We start from the raw sequence: 15,675 nt of genomic DNA, 5'->3' as shown, positions 1-15,675 counted from the left end.
AATTAACATACCACAGAATTGAAAGATTCTTCTACGACAAACAGCCTGCTCATTCAGCTGTTGTTTCTCTGTGGTGCTTTGATTTGATACTACGTTTGATTTCATTTGTACATGTGCTAGTCATGAAAAAAATGTTGTAGCCTTGCTCTGAGGCACGAAAGGTCGACAAAGCAAATAGCTGCTGTCTTTTGGGGGAATTAAAATACATGAGGTAAGACAGATTTGGAATGGTTTGCAGATGCTGCACATTAGGGAGCTAAAAATGTTTTAATCCTTATTTAGAACTTTGTGTGCTTGTGTGTGGGATGGGCTTTTTATAATTAATTTGCACACGCATCTTGTATAGAGGATTCCTTACCATACATGAGCCTTCTCCCTTTCATCTCCACACATGCCCTAATACCAATAGAATAATCATGTCAGACCTACGTTCTAAAGAGTACTCTCTGCTAAAGGGTTATTCAGATCATTAGCTTGAGCAGTGATCACAGTAAGTGGGATCTTATAAGCACCTGTGAGGAACTACTGAGCTGCCACACTGGATTAAAATCTGAAGTTGCATTACTAGTTTCTGTTCCAGTTCATGTGGAAATAATCTTATCCACTATGCAATTTAAAAATACTTTGTGATAATAATATGACACTCAAAAATCTCTGCTAAGACAAACATTTTCTTTTCTGGTAGCTTCCTAAGTTTAGCACTGTCAACTGGAAAGGCATAAGTACTGTAGATCAAAGGATGGAACTTCCCTATAAATTCTTCCTTTTCAGCAAACAGTAAAATCTTATTCGGGTAAGGAAAATTACTGATAACTAAGGTTCTCTCTTAATATAATTCCCATTAAAGATGTTGCACCTATTCAGCTAATAATGCTTTTGCATTCCACAGCATGATGTGACACCAGTTACTGACAGTGTTTCTAACTGTCACCTACGGCCTGCTCTGTGGGAGAGCCTGAGGGTACATTTGTCTAAGCTCCCGAGCACCTGCCTTCACCAGCTACAACAGTCATGAAAGATGAAAGTGGTGAAGTAATGAGTAGTAAAATGAAGAAATAATATTCATAAGCATGTTTAGGGTTGCTTCCTAAGCCAAGATAAACCCTTAATACATCAGAGAAACAGGAAAAGATTTTTAATTGCCATTTCAGAATGCCTTAACCTCCCACATTTCTTAAAGGTCTTAAAAGGTCACGTTGCAAAATCATGCACATTTATCCCTTTTAGTAAGAACACAAAGGTATTTGACAGAGAGAAAGTCTTTCTTGCTATTCACAGTATTCTTGTAGTTAGGATGGTTCAAATATTTGTTTAGCAACAGTGCTTTTGTGGTAGTGCAGGTAACCACCCAATCAATGCCTTGTTCTCAATTATTAGTACTTAACTCTGCAAGCTTCTAAATATCCTTTTCCATCACAGATTAAGAATAAACTCTCCTGGGCAGAGAGGAACACACATATTTACGCTATTTTGTACCAGTTCTTTCAAAATATGTTAAGACAGCTGACTCTAATTTTCATGGCAGTGCAGATGTAATTTTAACTTTCATAAACAACACAAACCATACAAACTGGAATTTATTTAATTCATACAGTACAAGAAATATAATAACTTCTTCTTTACACATATATTGAATAGGTTTTAGGTATTTTAGTTTTAAAACTTAACATTCAGTAAGAATGTGTATTATCAAAAGCCAAGTTTGAAGACCAGTTAGGAAGTACTTTACGTCACTTAACAGATTGTCACACAGGAGTATTTAAAAAAAAATTTCTACAGAAAAGTCAGAAAAAATCCTTTAAAATGTTCATTAATATTAAATGGAGACTTACTCATATACCAGACAACTATTTCAGACCTGTCATACCAGTAGCATCCTGATAATCCTGTAATCTCTTGCGTATGAGTTGCAACATAACATTCTAGCTGCATTTCAGTAAGCGTTACGTTTTAAGATGACAGAAACTAATTAGGACTCCTAAACCTTTCCTGCTACTCAAACTAACACAGGCTTTGCCACAGGAATGCATTAAGTGTAGCTTATCTATTTGAGCTAGCAATTTCAAAACAATGTATGGGACATTCTCTCTGGCTGTTTTTACATAATGAAAAATATGCTCATCAGAGCATAGCGAAGTGCTGCTTTAACTGTTTGATGAGCTGTTGTGTATCAACATGGCCTGGAAATGCTTCTTCTGACTTCTGAGCAGCTGTGTAACTCCTCTGCAGATCTCCAACCTGGAAGAAACACACAAACTCATTTTGTGAATCCAAGCACTGCAGTGTCTGCATCATGATTCTGTGCAGTACATTTCTGAGGCTCACAAATGTTTAAATACAGCTGGTCCTGAGAATGAATAAATAAAATAGAATCAGCACAGAGGCTTTTGAACTTGGGGTTATATCCCCTTTACATCATGGGATGAGAAGACAGATGTGTGATTTTAATGGGAGGGATGCTTCAAGACAGTAACTTTAATTCCCATTCCACCTGACTTCTTGGAGAATGGAGAAGGTACACCATGCCCAGCGCTTAAAATGAGGAGGAATAAAAAGTAGAAGGTCTGTTTTTAAACTCCACGAAAGTGCTGTTGCATATACAAGCAAAACTCAACCAGTCAGGTCTCTGTAAAAGCTGCAACTCCATGTGATTTTCTGCTTCCTCAAAGAGAGGCACAGCAGCGCTGAAGAGGTGACACTGCTCCTCCGCTACTTCTAGAAGTATGTTTCCACATTGTTCTCTACTTCGGGAACCTAATTAGGCTAAATTCCTACATTATTTTTTGAAAGGAGGAAGTGTATATATGAACAGCATCTCAGAAAGTGCATTCATCAAAAAAGAACCCAAATGTTCAGGAATACGTCTAGTAAACGTCATAGCTCCTGGGTGGAAGGGAAGAAGCTATGGAAAGTGTCAGCAGGAGGCCTGTGCTGCCTGTGCACCAGTCAACACAGAGCTTCAGTACAGTAAGAATTCCGTGAAGGGGAAGAAACCAGAAACTTCCTGCCCAGAGAAGTTATGTTTTGTAAACAATGGCCTTACATTGAGTCTATGGATTGCATTTACCACACTGCATCAACAGCTAGCTGATCTGGCCATCTGCCTTCTCCCACAACCTATGCAGGTTCTTTGTGCAAAAGCTATGCAACAAGACATTTGCAGACTAGGATTCACCACTTCATTGGCAAGTACAGAATGCAAGTATTAGAAACCATCTTATGTTTCACAATGGTGAGGATACACTTACAAATTAATGGGTTGTTCTCTCCTTGACACATGTACTTTAGTATCTGTAGGAGCTGAGCTGCCCACACAACTCACTCATAACAGAATCTTGAAGGGGTAAGCACAAGCAAAGGAGCAATTTTTTTCTTGTGAAAAATGTAAGGACTTGCACAAGCATAGGAGCAATTTTTTCTTGTGAAAACTGTAAGGACTTGCACAAGTTTCTCCTCATTAAGAGGAATGTTAGACACACTGTTAATTCAGTGTCTGAGACACTCTATGACATAAATTATTAACACATGAAATACAAAGTTGGAAAGCAGAAGAACAGACTTTCCTTTTGAGATCAGTAAGATCATGGGATGAATAAATGATATTCTTTCTATAATTACTGATATATCATATAATATTTCACTTGACATTCTGAAAAAGCCAATGACAGTAAAGATGCAGATGGAATTGTCACTGGTTGCTTGTCTTCTGGGCATTTGGAAAATTACAAAGTTACTTTATAGCTAGTTGGCCTCATTTATTCTTTAAAGCAAACATCTGAATGACTGCTTTTACACACAAAGCTTTTGGGTATTAAAATGAAAATGTAACTTAGTTTTCCACGAGTGCATGCACTCTTATCTCACTTATTTGGAATTCTCAGTAATACTAACAATCAAAAACCAACTAATTCACCAAGGCTCCATTTTCAGATTGCAAGAATATGATAGTGCATTACCTTCTCTGAGAGTACTGCAAAATTGAAATGGGGCTCATACATATGAGGTGCTAAAGATGAAGCAGTCTGCAGCAAAGCTCTTGCCTATGGAGGGGAAAAAAAAAACCCCAAACAGTGAAATCTGTGATGCAGGGAGGATAACAAGAATCTAATGCAATTTTTATCACTCTTAAATCATCCTATGTTTTCTTTACTAGGCCTTTCCTAAGAAAGTAATCTTCAACTATGTATCAGTTACCCTAATAGTACATTTAGGCATAATACAGTTTAATAGCACTGAAATTATACGACTCTCGGCTGAGTCAGAAAAAAACATGTTGCAACTTACTCAATTAAGCAATTTAGTTCTAAACACTGAGCAGAATATACAAATTAAAAGGAAAGCATTTAAAGTCCCACACCACTGTATTTATCTTTTGTCTCTCTGACAGTACTGTCTTAAGCATCCACAAAAACCTGAATAAAAAAGCAGTTTTCACACTCAAAAATATTAACAAAACATTCTAACTAGCAAAACAGTAGTGTTAACAATTAATGAAAAATTAATGAAAAATTAAGTATCAGTGTGAGTTTTCAAGCTGTAAATTCAATACAAAAGGTGGACTTGTGAATGGTTTTACTAAAAAAAATTACTGAGAACTTCAAGGGAAAAAAAAAAATTGATCTTTGAAAAGCAAAAGTATCTGTAAATTGTTTGGGATGGCAGAGTAAAGAACTTACTAAAACTCCCTAAATCGGACAACTCTGAGTACATGCAACAATACTTACGCAAGAACATTGTAAAAGAAAATAAAGTCCCAGATAAGCTGAATATGTTCATATTTTTTATTCTTCTATGCATAACATCATTGCCATGATAATCCTGATTTTTAATTATACTTGTGATACAGGAAAAAATAGAAAATTTTAAGCTAAAACCTAAAACTGACAGGAAACCATTGATTATAATGGAAAGGCTCTGCAGTGTTAATTATTAACAATCACAAACTCCACAAATGGAGGCAAGTTCACCTGGGTATTAAATGCCTGTAAATTTACTGATTATGAAACTAAACCCAAAGTTTATTTGTCACTGGAAACATCCAGTGCTGGATTCATTTCAGTATTTCCATGGTAATTGCTAGGTTATCTGAGTAAAGTTAACTTTGAGAATTTGCTCATAAAAAGGGTGTTTACAGGTCTCTATAATGTATTATAGCTCTCTGACACATGTATGTATCCATCAAAAGAGACTTGCTCCTACAAGGATTAAAACAAGCCCACAGTAGTTCAAACCATCCCACAAAAGCATATTAATTTTCCCTATATGTGTATAAAAATAAATGCATTAATCCACTTAGATGTCAATTATATATCTAAGTACAATACAACTTAGTATACTCCCATTATGCAAGACAAACCCCCAAGCTCACTGATGCAGAAGTATTCATCAAGAACCATTTATCAAGAACCATTTATCAAGAACCATTTATGAAGTATTTATCGAGAACCATCTGTTCACTGATGCAGAAGTATTTATCAAGAACCTGCTACTCTAAATCTCTAAAGCAATCTCCTTGTTGAAAAAAAATCTTTTAAGAGCTGATTTGATTGCTCTCTTCTGCCACCTAGTAAAAGTGTATTGTCTACATTTATAAAATGAATATATAAAGCTGTAACTTAAGTGATGATTAAAGAGCGATGGGTATTGTTCTGGGTCTCAATGTAGGAAAAAAAAATCTCAACTACAAAACCTTGTTTGTCTTCGATGAACCATTTGGACATGCCCAAGAACGAGCAGTTTAATGGGAGACAGCATAAAAAAGTGGAGGTTACACTGAAACATGCATAAAAATTATCCATGTTCTCCCTGTAGTAGTAATAAGCTAGACATTCATATGGGGCCTCCACCTCAGGGAAATGAGATGTTTCTTAAGTACAAAAGGGCCAAAGGAAACATGCTGCTTAGGCTGAGATTCAACACCAACCTGTTCAATGTGACCTTTTCGCATTTCCAGCACAGCCAAATTGTTGTAAGCTTCTGCGTAGTCATTATTGTTGACTAATGTTAGCTTGAAGCACTGGTAAGCCAGATTCAGGTCTCCTATCCCCTAAAAGTAAGACTATTTTAATTTATGACAAGACTGAAAACAACATGCATCTGTTTTGCTGTCTGGAGTATCTTTTCACCCATATGTACATGCTGATCAGAACCATATGTGCTTTCTTCCCAGACCCTCTCATTTTCTTCTAATTCGTCCTCCAGACAGAATCATTTCTCTCCAGCACAAACTTCCATGCTCCAAGTGATATTCATTTCATCTAATTTAACTTTTAGATGACTAATGTGTCATCTAAAGGTTACGTTATCTGCTACCGTCTACAGTAGGGCAAGAAAAACATATGTCTCCAGAGGGAAAGTCATCTTGACTCTCTGTGTCTACACAGAAAAAAAACAAACCTCACACATAAGCCTAGTTTTTAGACAACAAAAATTAAAGGAGATTAATTTCTTAGTATGGAAGAGCTCACTACTCTTCAATGTTTGAGTGTTATGACCAACACTGACAGAGCCCCAATTTAAAAATTAAAGGTAACAAGTGCTGAAAAATATAGGCACATCAGTTGAGTTTCTCTCTCATCATAATCAGCATTTGACAACAACTTGTATTACAAAGCTGTCAAAAACTTTATCCAGTAACTTTATTCTGGGCACACAGCTAAACAGAAATCTGTTTAGCTCCAGACACAACTTCTGGAAGAACATCTGGAAAAATGTGCAATGAATGCAAATTAGCATAGACATTTAACAAACTTTATCACACAATTACACAATATTTCTGCTGCTGCCTATATGATGGAGGAATGTGCCTTCTCAACTATGGCATTCATAGTGCTTTAGTGTCTGCTACATTCTGCTGAATACATATTTTTATGGCCACAGAATTGGTCTAATGCTCCACGTAACACAAATAACAGCTCAGAGAATTGAAAAATCTTGATTTTTTTTTTTTTTTCCCATCAGATTAGCTTGTGTTGCAGCAAAGACTTTCAAGGGCTGGTACATGATGCAATTTTCTTAGGAAAGGAAGGCTAAAGATAGTGAGGAGGGAGCATCTTTCAGGAGGAGTAAGCCACATTCTGTGAAGATGTACAGAACTTTCTTCTTTTGCCTCTTCCTCTCCAGTGAAGTGCAAATAAACCTTTAATCTGTACTGTACTCTACCCTGTATACTGTCAGGTTTCATATTTCAAAGTAGGGCAGTGACACCTTCCAAGTTATTCTTTTTCCAGTTTTTGTAAAATTGTATTTACTCACAAAGGTTGTTAATATTTTTCATACCACAGCCACATGTCCCAGGTTGTACCACACATCTGCTGTCTCCTCTTCATTTTCAGCCAAAAACAGTGCGCGTTCAAACGAAGATAATGTCATATCATATTGCTGGGCATAGAAACAACAGAGGCCCAGATTGTTAAAAAGTTGGCAGTTATAAACACCCATCTGCAGGAGCCGTCTAGATTGAAAGAAAGTATTTAATTAATTAGAGTAATTTCGAATAAGAATTCTGTTCTAAATGACAAAGTTTCCTCCTCCTTTCTCCCTGTACTGAGAGCGTGTAATAACCAAGTCTTATAGTCTGATACTTGGTAAAGGTTTCATGAAGGGCAGTGTAGGACATTTTTGATTATCAGAATCAAAGCTGTGCAAAGCAGTCTTTGCGTAAATTAGGTAACTTCTGTCTTTTTCATTGTGCCACATGATCTGACTTTACTGTAAGACATAGCTTTATGCAGACTTTCTCCATTTCCTCTTTCCAATCCCTCAATGTCAATCAAGATGTGATTTGCTGCAGTCACTTTCTGTAACTCTCAGACTTCAATTTTTTTGATTGATTCCTGTCCTTCAGCACTGCTCTGATCAGTACTAGTACATCTAGTATATGAATCTACATAAATGTTACATTTGAAACATAATTCAGATTTTGATTCAAATTGATGGGTTTTAATGTGTCTTTTAGAATGGAGATGCTTTATAAAAATTCTGCTTATTAATATTTATAGCAAAACCAGATATGCTAATAGGGTCAGAGGAAAAGAGGGCTGCTGTCTGCAGCATGACTGTAAGTTTCTGAACTTAAATTAGGAAAGAGCTGAGGTCCAACAGAAATGAGATGCTAGTGTTTATATTGACTTAATCTGCTCTTAGGCTTCAGAACACAGGTCAGGCTTCTCTGGACTCTGACTGTACTGAAATTAAAAGCAAGCAGCATCATTCAACACTATCTTTTTATTGCTTTGAGCAAAGCAGGGGGGAACCCCAGCCCACATTCAAGTAAGGGATTTTGTGGTCACAACTTCTCGCAACTTCCTGTGGAACTTTTCAAAGACTACTCTTTTTTCAAAGGGCTAAATAGGAAGCCCTTGAAGCTTCTGAATACAACTGAAGCTGCAAGCAAGGCCAGGGTTCTCAAACTGCCTCATGCTGTGAAAGATCATTTTTCCTTTATTCATCTAATAATCACTGTTTTAATAGTATTTGTTGGTATTTCTACATACTCCACATGTAATGATGACAAATTTTTAAGACAGAGATATAATTATCACTGGCTGAGAAGGTAAGTTGGTATGCTGATTTTATGGTCGTATTTGTATAAATGCTTGATCACCCTCCCATACCAATCTCTTAATATTCTTTTTTTTGCTATCAACATTACAAAAATCAACCCTTTATAATACCCTCCCACATGTTCAGTTCCCCCTGCACTTCCCTACAAGTAGTAGATACCTATAAAACCGCAGAGCTATCTCAGGTTGGTCTGAATAGAAGTGGTTACTGCCAATGCATGCAATGGCTTCCACGTGAGTATTGTCTTGTTTTAAGACATCTTTATAGTATTCTGCAGCTGAGGAGATATTGTTCATTTCCTACACAATTGGAAAAAAATTAGATTAATTCTACTTTTTATTACCAATTTTTATTACAAAACTTATTAAAATGTTACTTTACCAAGTGCTTTACTTATGCTGCATACTGTACTTAACTGAGATTAATTATGTATGCTTTTACGGTTCTCTGATCATACAATGCAACACCGCTGATCAGCATTTTCACGAGCGACACACAGATCCATGAGAAGAATGCATAATAATTTACTGGTGCTAGCTTTACCAGTCATTAACTCTATGCCATAGCTACAAGAGGAGCTTTATTTGGTTTTTATTTTTCAGATTGGTCAGAAGCTTAGCACATGCAATAGGCATTTGCTACTTTTTGCATAATACCTTGTGATACACAGTACTGCGCAGTCACTTTCCCAGTATGGTAACATACAGCAGACTTCTTTCCGCAGTCAAAGTCTCAATTATTTTTAACGCTTTGTAAGTCAACTTATGAATTGATTTGAACACAAATGAGAACTGCATATGAAGAATTATTACCTGCCTTTGAAAACAGGAATCATACCAAATACCACAACTTGTACTAGCTAGGATACCCCAGTTAGAGAACTATATTGTATAAAAATATATGCTTGGATGTATGCTACTTGGAAGATGAATTAGGGTGAACTCATTGCTGTAAACAACATCACACTGTTTCTGAGGAGTGCAAGTCATCAGACGACTCAACCCCCATGTCAGAAAAAAAAGATCAAACCACACTTGTGCATTTAGAGAGGAGTAGTTTTTACCTATGTGCTGTAGATACAATGTACTCTCAACACAACTAAAGAATAAGCTTTTTTTTAACCTCAGCAGCATTATTTAGCTATGAAAAAAAAAGTATTTCTTGTGATTAAAGCGAAGAGCAATAAAGCAGCCCCCCCCCCTTTTTTTTTTTAACCAATAAGGGTCTACAAATCTTACTGTCAAAAGGTAGAAAAAAGGTAGAAAAAAAAAGATAGAAAAAAGGTAAAAGAAGAAAAGGTAGAAGAGCTTTTTTTCTACAGAGAAGAAAAGCTCTGATTAAGATGCCTAATACATATATTCCACTGTGAGTCTATGTAATGGGAAAAGCTCTGTGATGCAGTACAAATCTTTGGCAATGAAGCTATAAACCTGCACTCAGGTGTCAGTGCAAAACCAGATACTGTGAACTATATGCTGCTCTTAAATAAGTCCTTACAGGGTTATGCAATGTTATGTATGGCTCTGTAAAATCATATCCATATTAAAAAACTGTTTAACAATTCAGAAAGAAAAGCCTCAAAAAAAAAATGCAGCTGTTTTCTTCCTTGCTGAAGGACAAAAAGGATTTAATACGAAAATGGATTAATGCTTGGCGGTTAGATGAGAATGATGAGAACAGGAAAGAATGCCAAGTATGAATATAAGCAAACAAAAGAAAATCATGACTTTAAAACACTTGTTCTAGAATAGGATCATTATCAACTTTTAGTTAAAAAACAATGTTAAGTCCACTGTTTGACAAGAATATATGCAGTTTTAAAATACAAAATATATAGTTACCAAGCTAAAATGAAACTACTTTAAATTCATCCTGCTTAAAGTAACATCTACTTCCTAAACTAAGAAACATTCACATTCCAACTGTTCTCACTGGCTTTAGAAACTAACACTGAAACACAGTGCTAATAAAGACAAAACATAGTGCTAATAAAGACAAAACACAGTGCTAATAAAGACAATGCTGGTAAGCAGACTATTTTGCTGTTCAATCCTGCTAGCACTGGCTGTTGATGACTTAAGCAGTTTTAGTACAATGAAACATACAAACTCAACCTAGCTACATGGGCAACATCTGGACCACTTGACTTAACATGGACTTGCTTCCATGTGTGAAGGGTAAATAGGATCTCACTATGTGATTAACCATTTAAACAAATAAGCCTGAAAGGCTCCCCTGATGTTACTTTGGTATCTCTGTGTAATGCCACCTGTTTTGCATCAGTGATGCTGAAAAACAGGATAGTTAATTTTTTATGACCTTACAGTTATATTCAACGATAGGCTCTTTTTTCTTGCTCAGGCAGCTAACCTTGGCCACAATGAGTGCATAGTGGATGCATACCTCATGGATTCTGGCAATTCCACAAATAAGAGTCACTTCTCCAGGAAATCGATCTAACCCTTGCTTGAAAAGGTTCAAAGCTGTTACAGGCTGATCCAAGCGCAAATACACCTAAGCAAATAAGAAGTGCATATAAATGTCAAATGTCTGACTTTTATACTTCCACTGCTGTTTAACTATGGGGACAAATAAAAGGGATGACACCTCCCTTTATGCAGCAAACCATTATCTGAGATGGTGAATCATACTGGGAAAATAATGAATACTGAATATATCTCTGTAATGAAGATAAAACAGGCTAATTAGGATAATTACATTTGCAAGCCTATCACCTATACATTATTAATTCAGATGAACATTACTAATAAACAAAAAAAGTATCTCGATATTTACTATCATACCAAATTAATATACTTCCAAGACTGAGGTGAAGGTACCACCTTGAGTATTTTCCTGTTTAATATATGTTTTATGTTTAGGCTTGTAAGAACTGGAGCTTCAGGTTGATAATGCTGGAATACTGAAATATGTCAAATAAGACTGCACTGCACTGAGGAACGACACTTTCAAATCTCCCAACTGCTCTGTCAACCTCCCCTGTCACAACCAATAAAGTCCTGCAACAGGAAGAGGGCAGTTTTTTGCCCCCGTGATTCTGGCTTCTGTGTTGACTATAACAGCGTGTGATGAGAGTACCATTGTGTGAGAATTGGACAGAGGACATCAACGTATTGATAGAGACCAACTCTGTAGCTGTCTGAGAGTACAACTGTAAAGCCCTCCCATTGTGGGGTATGGTAAATATAGCTACAGCAAAGGAAAAAACCCTGCATGGCTGCTCTGGGACACTAGATGGCTAATGTGATCAATCTGTCTCCCACTGAGTGGAAAAGTGTTTCAAGTGCTCCTGTTGGAGAAGTATTACATTAAACAGTGATAATACTTGATATGATGAAAAAAAGGAAAGAATCTGTGACTGGTATCCTGCCACAAGCACTCTGTGATGCAATGTAAGAAAAAGATCAATGTTAACTGAACACCTGAGAAACCTCCAAACACATTTTCTGCTTCTGGCCTTGAGCTTCATGGACTTCTGAGTGCCAATAAGCAAAATTGTAAGTTCATTTATTTCCATCCTTATAGATACATATTGCTGTCAACATTTGCAAAGAATTCTTTCCTATGACCACTCCAGTGATATTCTGAATTGTCAAAGAGCTGTCGATTGTGAGTGCCTTCCTAGTAAAGGGACTGTCATTTCGAGTTGATCACTGGCAAAAAGGAAAAAAAAACAACCAGGCATTTTTTAGAGTAATTTTGCTGACATCACTTGCATTGCCTGTATTAAACTAAAAAACTAATTCCTTCTTGTGAAAAGCAATAAAAAAGTGAAGGTTTGAGGGTTTTAGGGGCATAGCACTTAGTAGACTAGGACTGCAGAGCTGCTGTCCAGATGAGTGGAAAAAAAATTCAGAGATAGGTGGGACAACTTCCACCTACTCACACAGCTGCTTTGGGGAGACCTGCTTAGTAACAGAGGTATTTATTAAAGAGCTGTAGTCATTAAGTTTTAAAGGCTAAATGCAGAATGGCTTGATTTTCTTTTTGCTCTCTCTCATTTCTAGTAAAAATACCCTATCTCCAGCTCTTCTGAGTCATGAAATACTTTGTAACTTTCCAGCAGCCCTAATTTCTTTCAAGATCCTTTATTTTTCAGTTGTCTTTTGGTCTTTTATCTTTTCCTAAATTGTATTTCAAGGGAGAGTTAGCTTTCAGGAAAATATTAGAAAAAACCCAGATTGCTGCTGTAGCAATTAATATAAACTGAAAATTAATCAGTTCTGTAGTACTGAACTGTTTGCACAGAACTTGATGCGATCCCGCTGTTTTTTCACTGGCCGCTTAACTCAGGTCTGATATTTTCAGTACTGTCAGATTACCCTACTCTATCGCCTGTCCACCTACAGCCACTAAATCATGTTGTGCAATGCCTTATACTTGCATGAGCTGGTCTATGGAGTGGGAGATGGAAGTTCAAATGCAGCTCTTACTTCAGCTAATAATGATGTGGGTGAATGCATGTCTCCCATAACGAATCACTGTTTGTTAATCAAATTACTCTGTTAAATTAATCACTCTGTGTAGCTCATGTTTTGCAGAATGACTCCTGGTAGTGACAGAAATCTAAAATTGCTAAACTCAATCAAGTAAACTAACTCCAACTGCTGTACTGAAGACGTCCAGATAGCAATGGTGATCATTTAAATACAAAATGTAAATTGCTCAAGAAATGTAAAGGTAAGGCAAGTATCATAATATAAGTATCTGAATTATCCACTAGTAGAGATGACATTTGGATAGGCCTATGACAGCTGGCTTAAAGGGAGCTGATAAAAAACAACTGATTTAATCTCTTTCTAGGACAAAAGAAAGAAAACGCAGTTTTAGTTTCTCACAGGCCACCTTTTTTTTGAAAAATGTTTAGAATCTTATGTGTACCCTGGTAAGCAAGTAATTCCGAGGCTTAGCTGTGCCACTTGCCTTCTAAAGCTTTCAATGCCTTTATTTTGGCAACAATTTCTGTTTCAAGGCCTCTGATTGCCTTCTTTAAGTTCACTTTGTTTTGAGTTTGATTGTGAAACTAGGATTCTGAGCTTCACTCTTACTGATTTACTGCATTAGTTTCCCAGGAGACGATATAAAACTACACTGTTCTTCATACTGGAACTCCAATAATTCTTTAACTACATAATCCTCATTGGTGTTCAGAGCAAAGAATACAGTAGCACAGGAGATACTTTTTCTTTTCTTTTAGTGAAATCTGGAAGCTCCAAAATCTTTTTGAAAACTACAGACTTCCATTTCAACTGTTAGCATGTATTGCCTCATATCAATATGGAGATCACACACTATTAAACTTAATGGTGTACCAAGCTCAATACTCACTTATTCTGGTGTATGGTCTTCTCAGGAATAGTCTGGAATTTCACTTCATTTTTAAAATAATCAGATTTATGACTTACTTTTGCTAAATATAAGACTGTATCAACCATGTCCTGTTGCTTGAGAGCTGACTTAAACTGCTTTTCGGCTTCACGATATAATCCTAACCTAAAGAGACAAGAGAGAGATATAGAAGGCATTTGTTTGTTTTTTAAAAAACCTTATTAAATAATGAAGCAGCGCAAACTAAACCAAAGATACACTGCCCAAAAGCATACTCTGAAGTCATGTATTTCCATCTGTGTTAACAAAAACCATGCTGTTAAATATAGTAAGGTTACAAAGACAACAATGCAAAACCATGAAAAAGGCAATTTCATGAAATTTCACCCCCTTCTGTACATGCAGCCTTCTGGTGCTAATTGAATAATTGTGTACTTGTTTTCATAGGACTCCTTCCTGCTCTTTGTATGAAATGAATGGTAGAAAGGAACAATTAGAAAGGTTGAGGACCTCAACCTCTTCCCACATGGTTTTGGAGCAGAATGTCCTCACTCTGTAACTCCATGGGAAGCCTGCGCTGGAGCACATTTGCTTGGAGGACTTGTGACCCCATGAGGGACCCACGCTGGAGCAGTCTGTGCCTGAAAGACTGCACCCCATGGAAGGGACCCACCTCTGAGCAGTTCACTGCAGTCCATGAGAAGGACTCACATTTTCCCCAAGTCAAGTCTGTTTTGCCTGTGATGGTAACTGCTGAGTGATTTCCCTGTCCTTATCTCTGAACCAAAAGCCGCCCATTGTCTTTTCTCTGCCCAGTCCAGATGAGGATGGGAGTGACAGAGTGGCTTCTGGTGGGCATCTGGCATTCAGCCAGGGTCCACACGCCACAGCTCAACAAATAAATAAATCAGTCTAATCTAAAGAATGTCAAATAAAGGTTAGGGATAACAAAGAATTTCATTAGTTTGGGCATCTAAAAAGAAGCACTAGTTTTAAGCCAAGATACAACACGGAATTTTAAAGGGCTAACTGCTCTGTATTATCAGCCTGTTCATACAAGAATTGCTTACAGAGTTGTAAATACTGCAAGATGATGGTTCAGGTTTTTTAACAACCAATACGGAATCCATATGTTTTACATTCATGGGACAAACAAGGAAGAGCTGCCTCAAAACTTGTTTGAATTATAGGAAGCATGGCTGTAGCAGGAGTTTCACCTGATTTGGTAGAACTGGCTGTTACATTCATAGCCACAACCTCAGCAACAAGGCTGAACTGCTTGCAACGATCTCTCTTCCCTGCTGTTGCCACTCTTTCCCCAGAGACTTATCACTGCACAGTATCAGGGTACTCCCAAGTCACTTGTATCAGATGCTCAGGTATGGGGTGCCAGTCCTAAGCCTTTGCTGTCTTTGGAATTGGTACTTCCTGGGTAATGTACCTCTGGCAAAAAGGGTCTAATGTGAGTATATAATTTTTTATTACCTCCTCAATCTGAAGCACTCATTGACAGTTAATTTCTCAAGCTAATATTGTAATACTCATTTTGTATAGTCAGTTTTAACAACAGTTCTTTGCATTTATTTCCTGACTTTTCAAACCATGTTTTTGAAACTCATTAACAAAGGTGAAGATACAACGAATTCAGTTACTCAGTGTTGACCCCTTTACTTCAAGCAGCTGAATATAATCTTGTGTGTTATAGAAGATTTATCTTTAAGCACAGCACTCTGCAACTAAGTACATAGTGAACTATTTCCC

The 15,675-nt window shown here is 36.9% G+C and overlaps 1 protein-coding gene across 6 annotated transcripts in view; it reads right to left on the bottom strand.

The window, feature by feature from the left end:
• Window positions 1-1,559: 1,559 nt before the first annotated feature.
• TTC8 (tetratricopeptide repeat domain 8) overlaps window positions 1,560-15,675 on the bottom strand; it is a 41,287-nt gene continuing 27,171 nt past the window's right edge. For 4 of the 6 annotated variants that reach the window (XM_057413354.1, XM_057413356.1, XM_057413355.1 and 1 more), the window contains 7 exons: window positions 13,992-14,079; window positions 10,969-11,079; window positions 8,725-8,864; window positions 7,279-7,453; window positions 5,924-6,046; window positions 3,957-4,040; window positions 1,560-2,238 (listed from right to left, as the gene is read on the bottom strand). In XM_057413354.1, coding sequence (XP_057269337.1) covers window positions 2,122-2,238; window positions 3,957-4,040; window positions 5,924-6,046; window positions 7,279-7,453; window positions 8,725-8,864; window positions 10,969-11,079; window positions 13,992-14,079 — 838 coding nt within the window. In that variant the 3' untranslated portion in view covers window positions 1,560-2,121. Of the gene's footprint in view, window positions 2,239-3,864; window positions 4,041-5,923; window positions 6,047-7,278; window positions 7,454-8,724; window positions 8,865-10,968; window positions 11,080-13,991; window positions 14,080-15,675 lie in introns of all 6 variants that reach the window. The other 2 variants (XR_008972650.1, XM_057413358.1) reach the window with 2 other exon arrangements.

Source organism: Pezoporus wallicus, unplaced genomic scaffold (genome assembly GCF_028554395.1).
Source record: "Pezoporus wallicus isolate ANWC-B61680 ecotype Strahan unplaced genomic scaffold, APGP_CSIRO_Pwel_v1 contig_3017, whole genome shotgun sequence".
In the NCBI taxonomy this organism is placed as follows: Eukaryota; Metazoa; Chordata; class Aves; order Psittaciformes; family Psittacidae; genus Pezoporus; species Pezoporus wallicus.
This window is presented reverse-complemented; position numbering and strand designations above follow the sequence as displayed.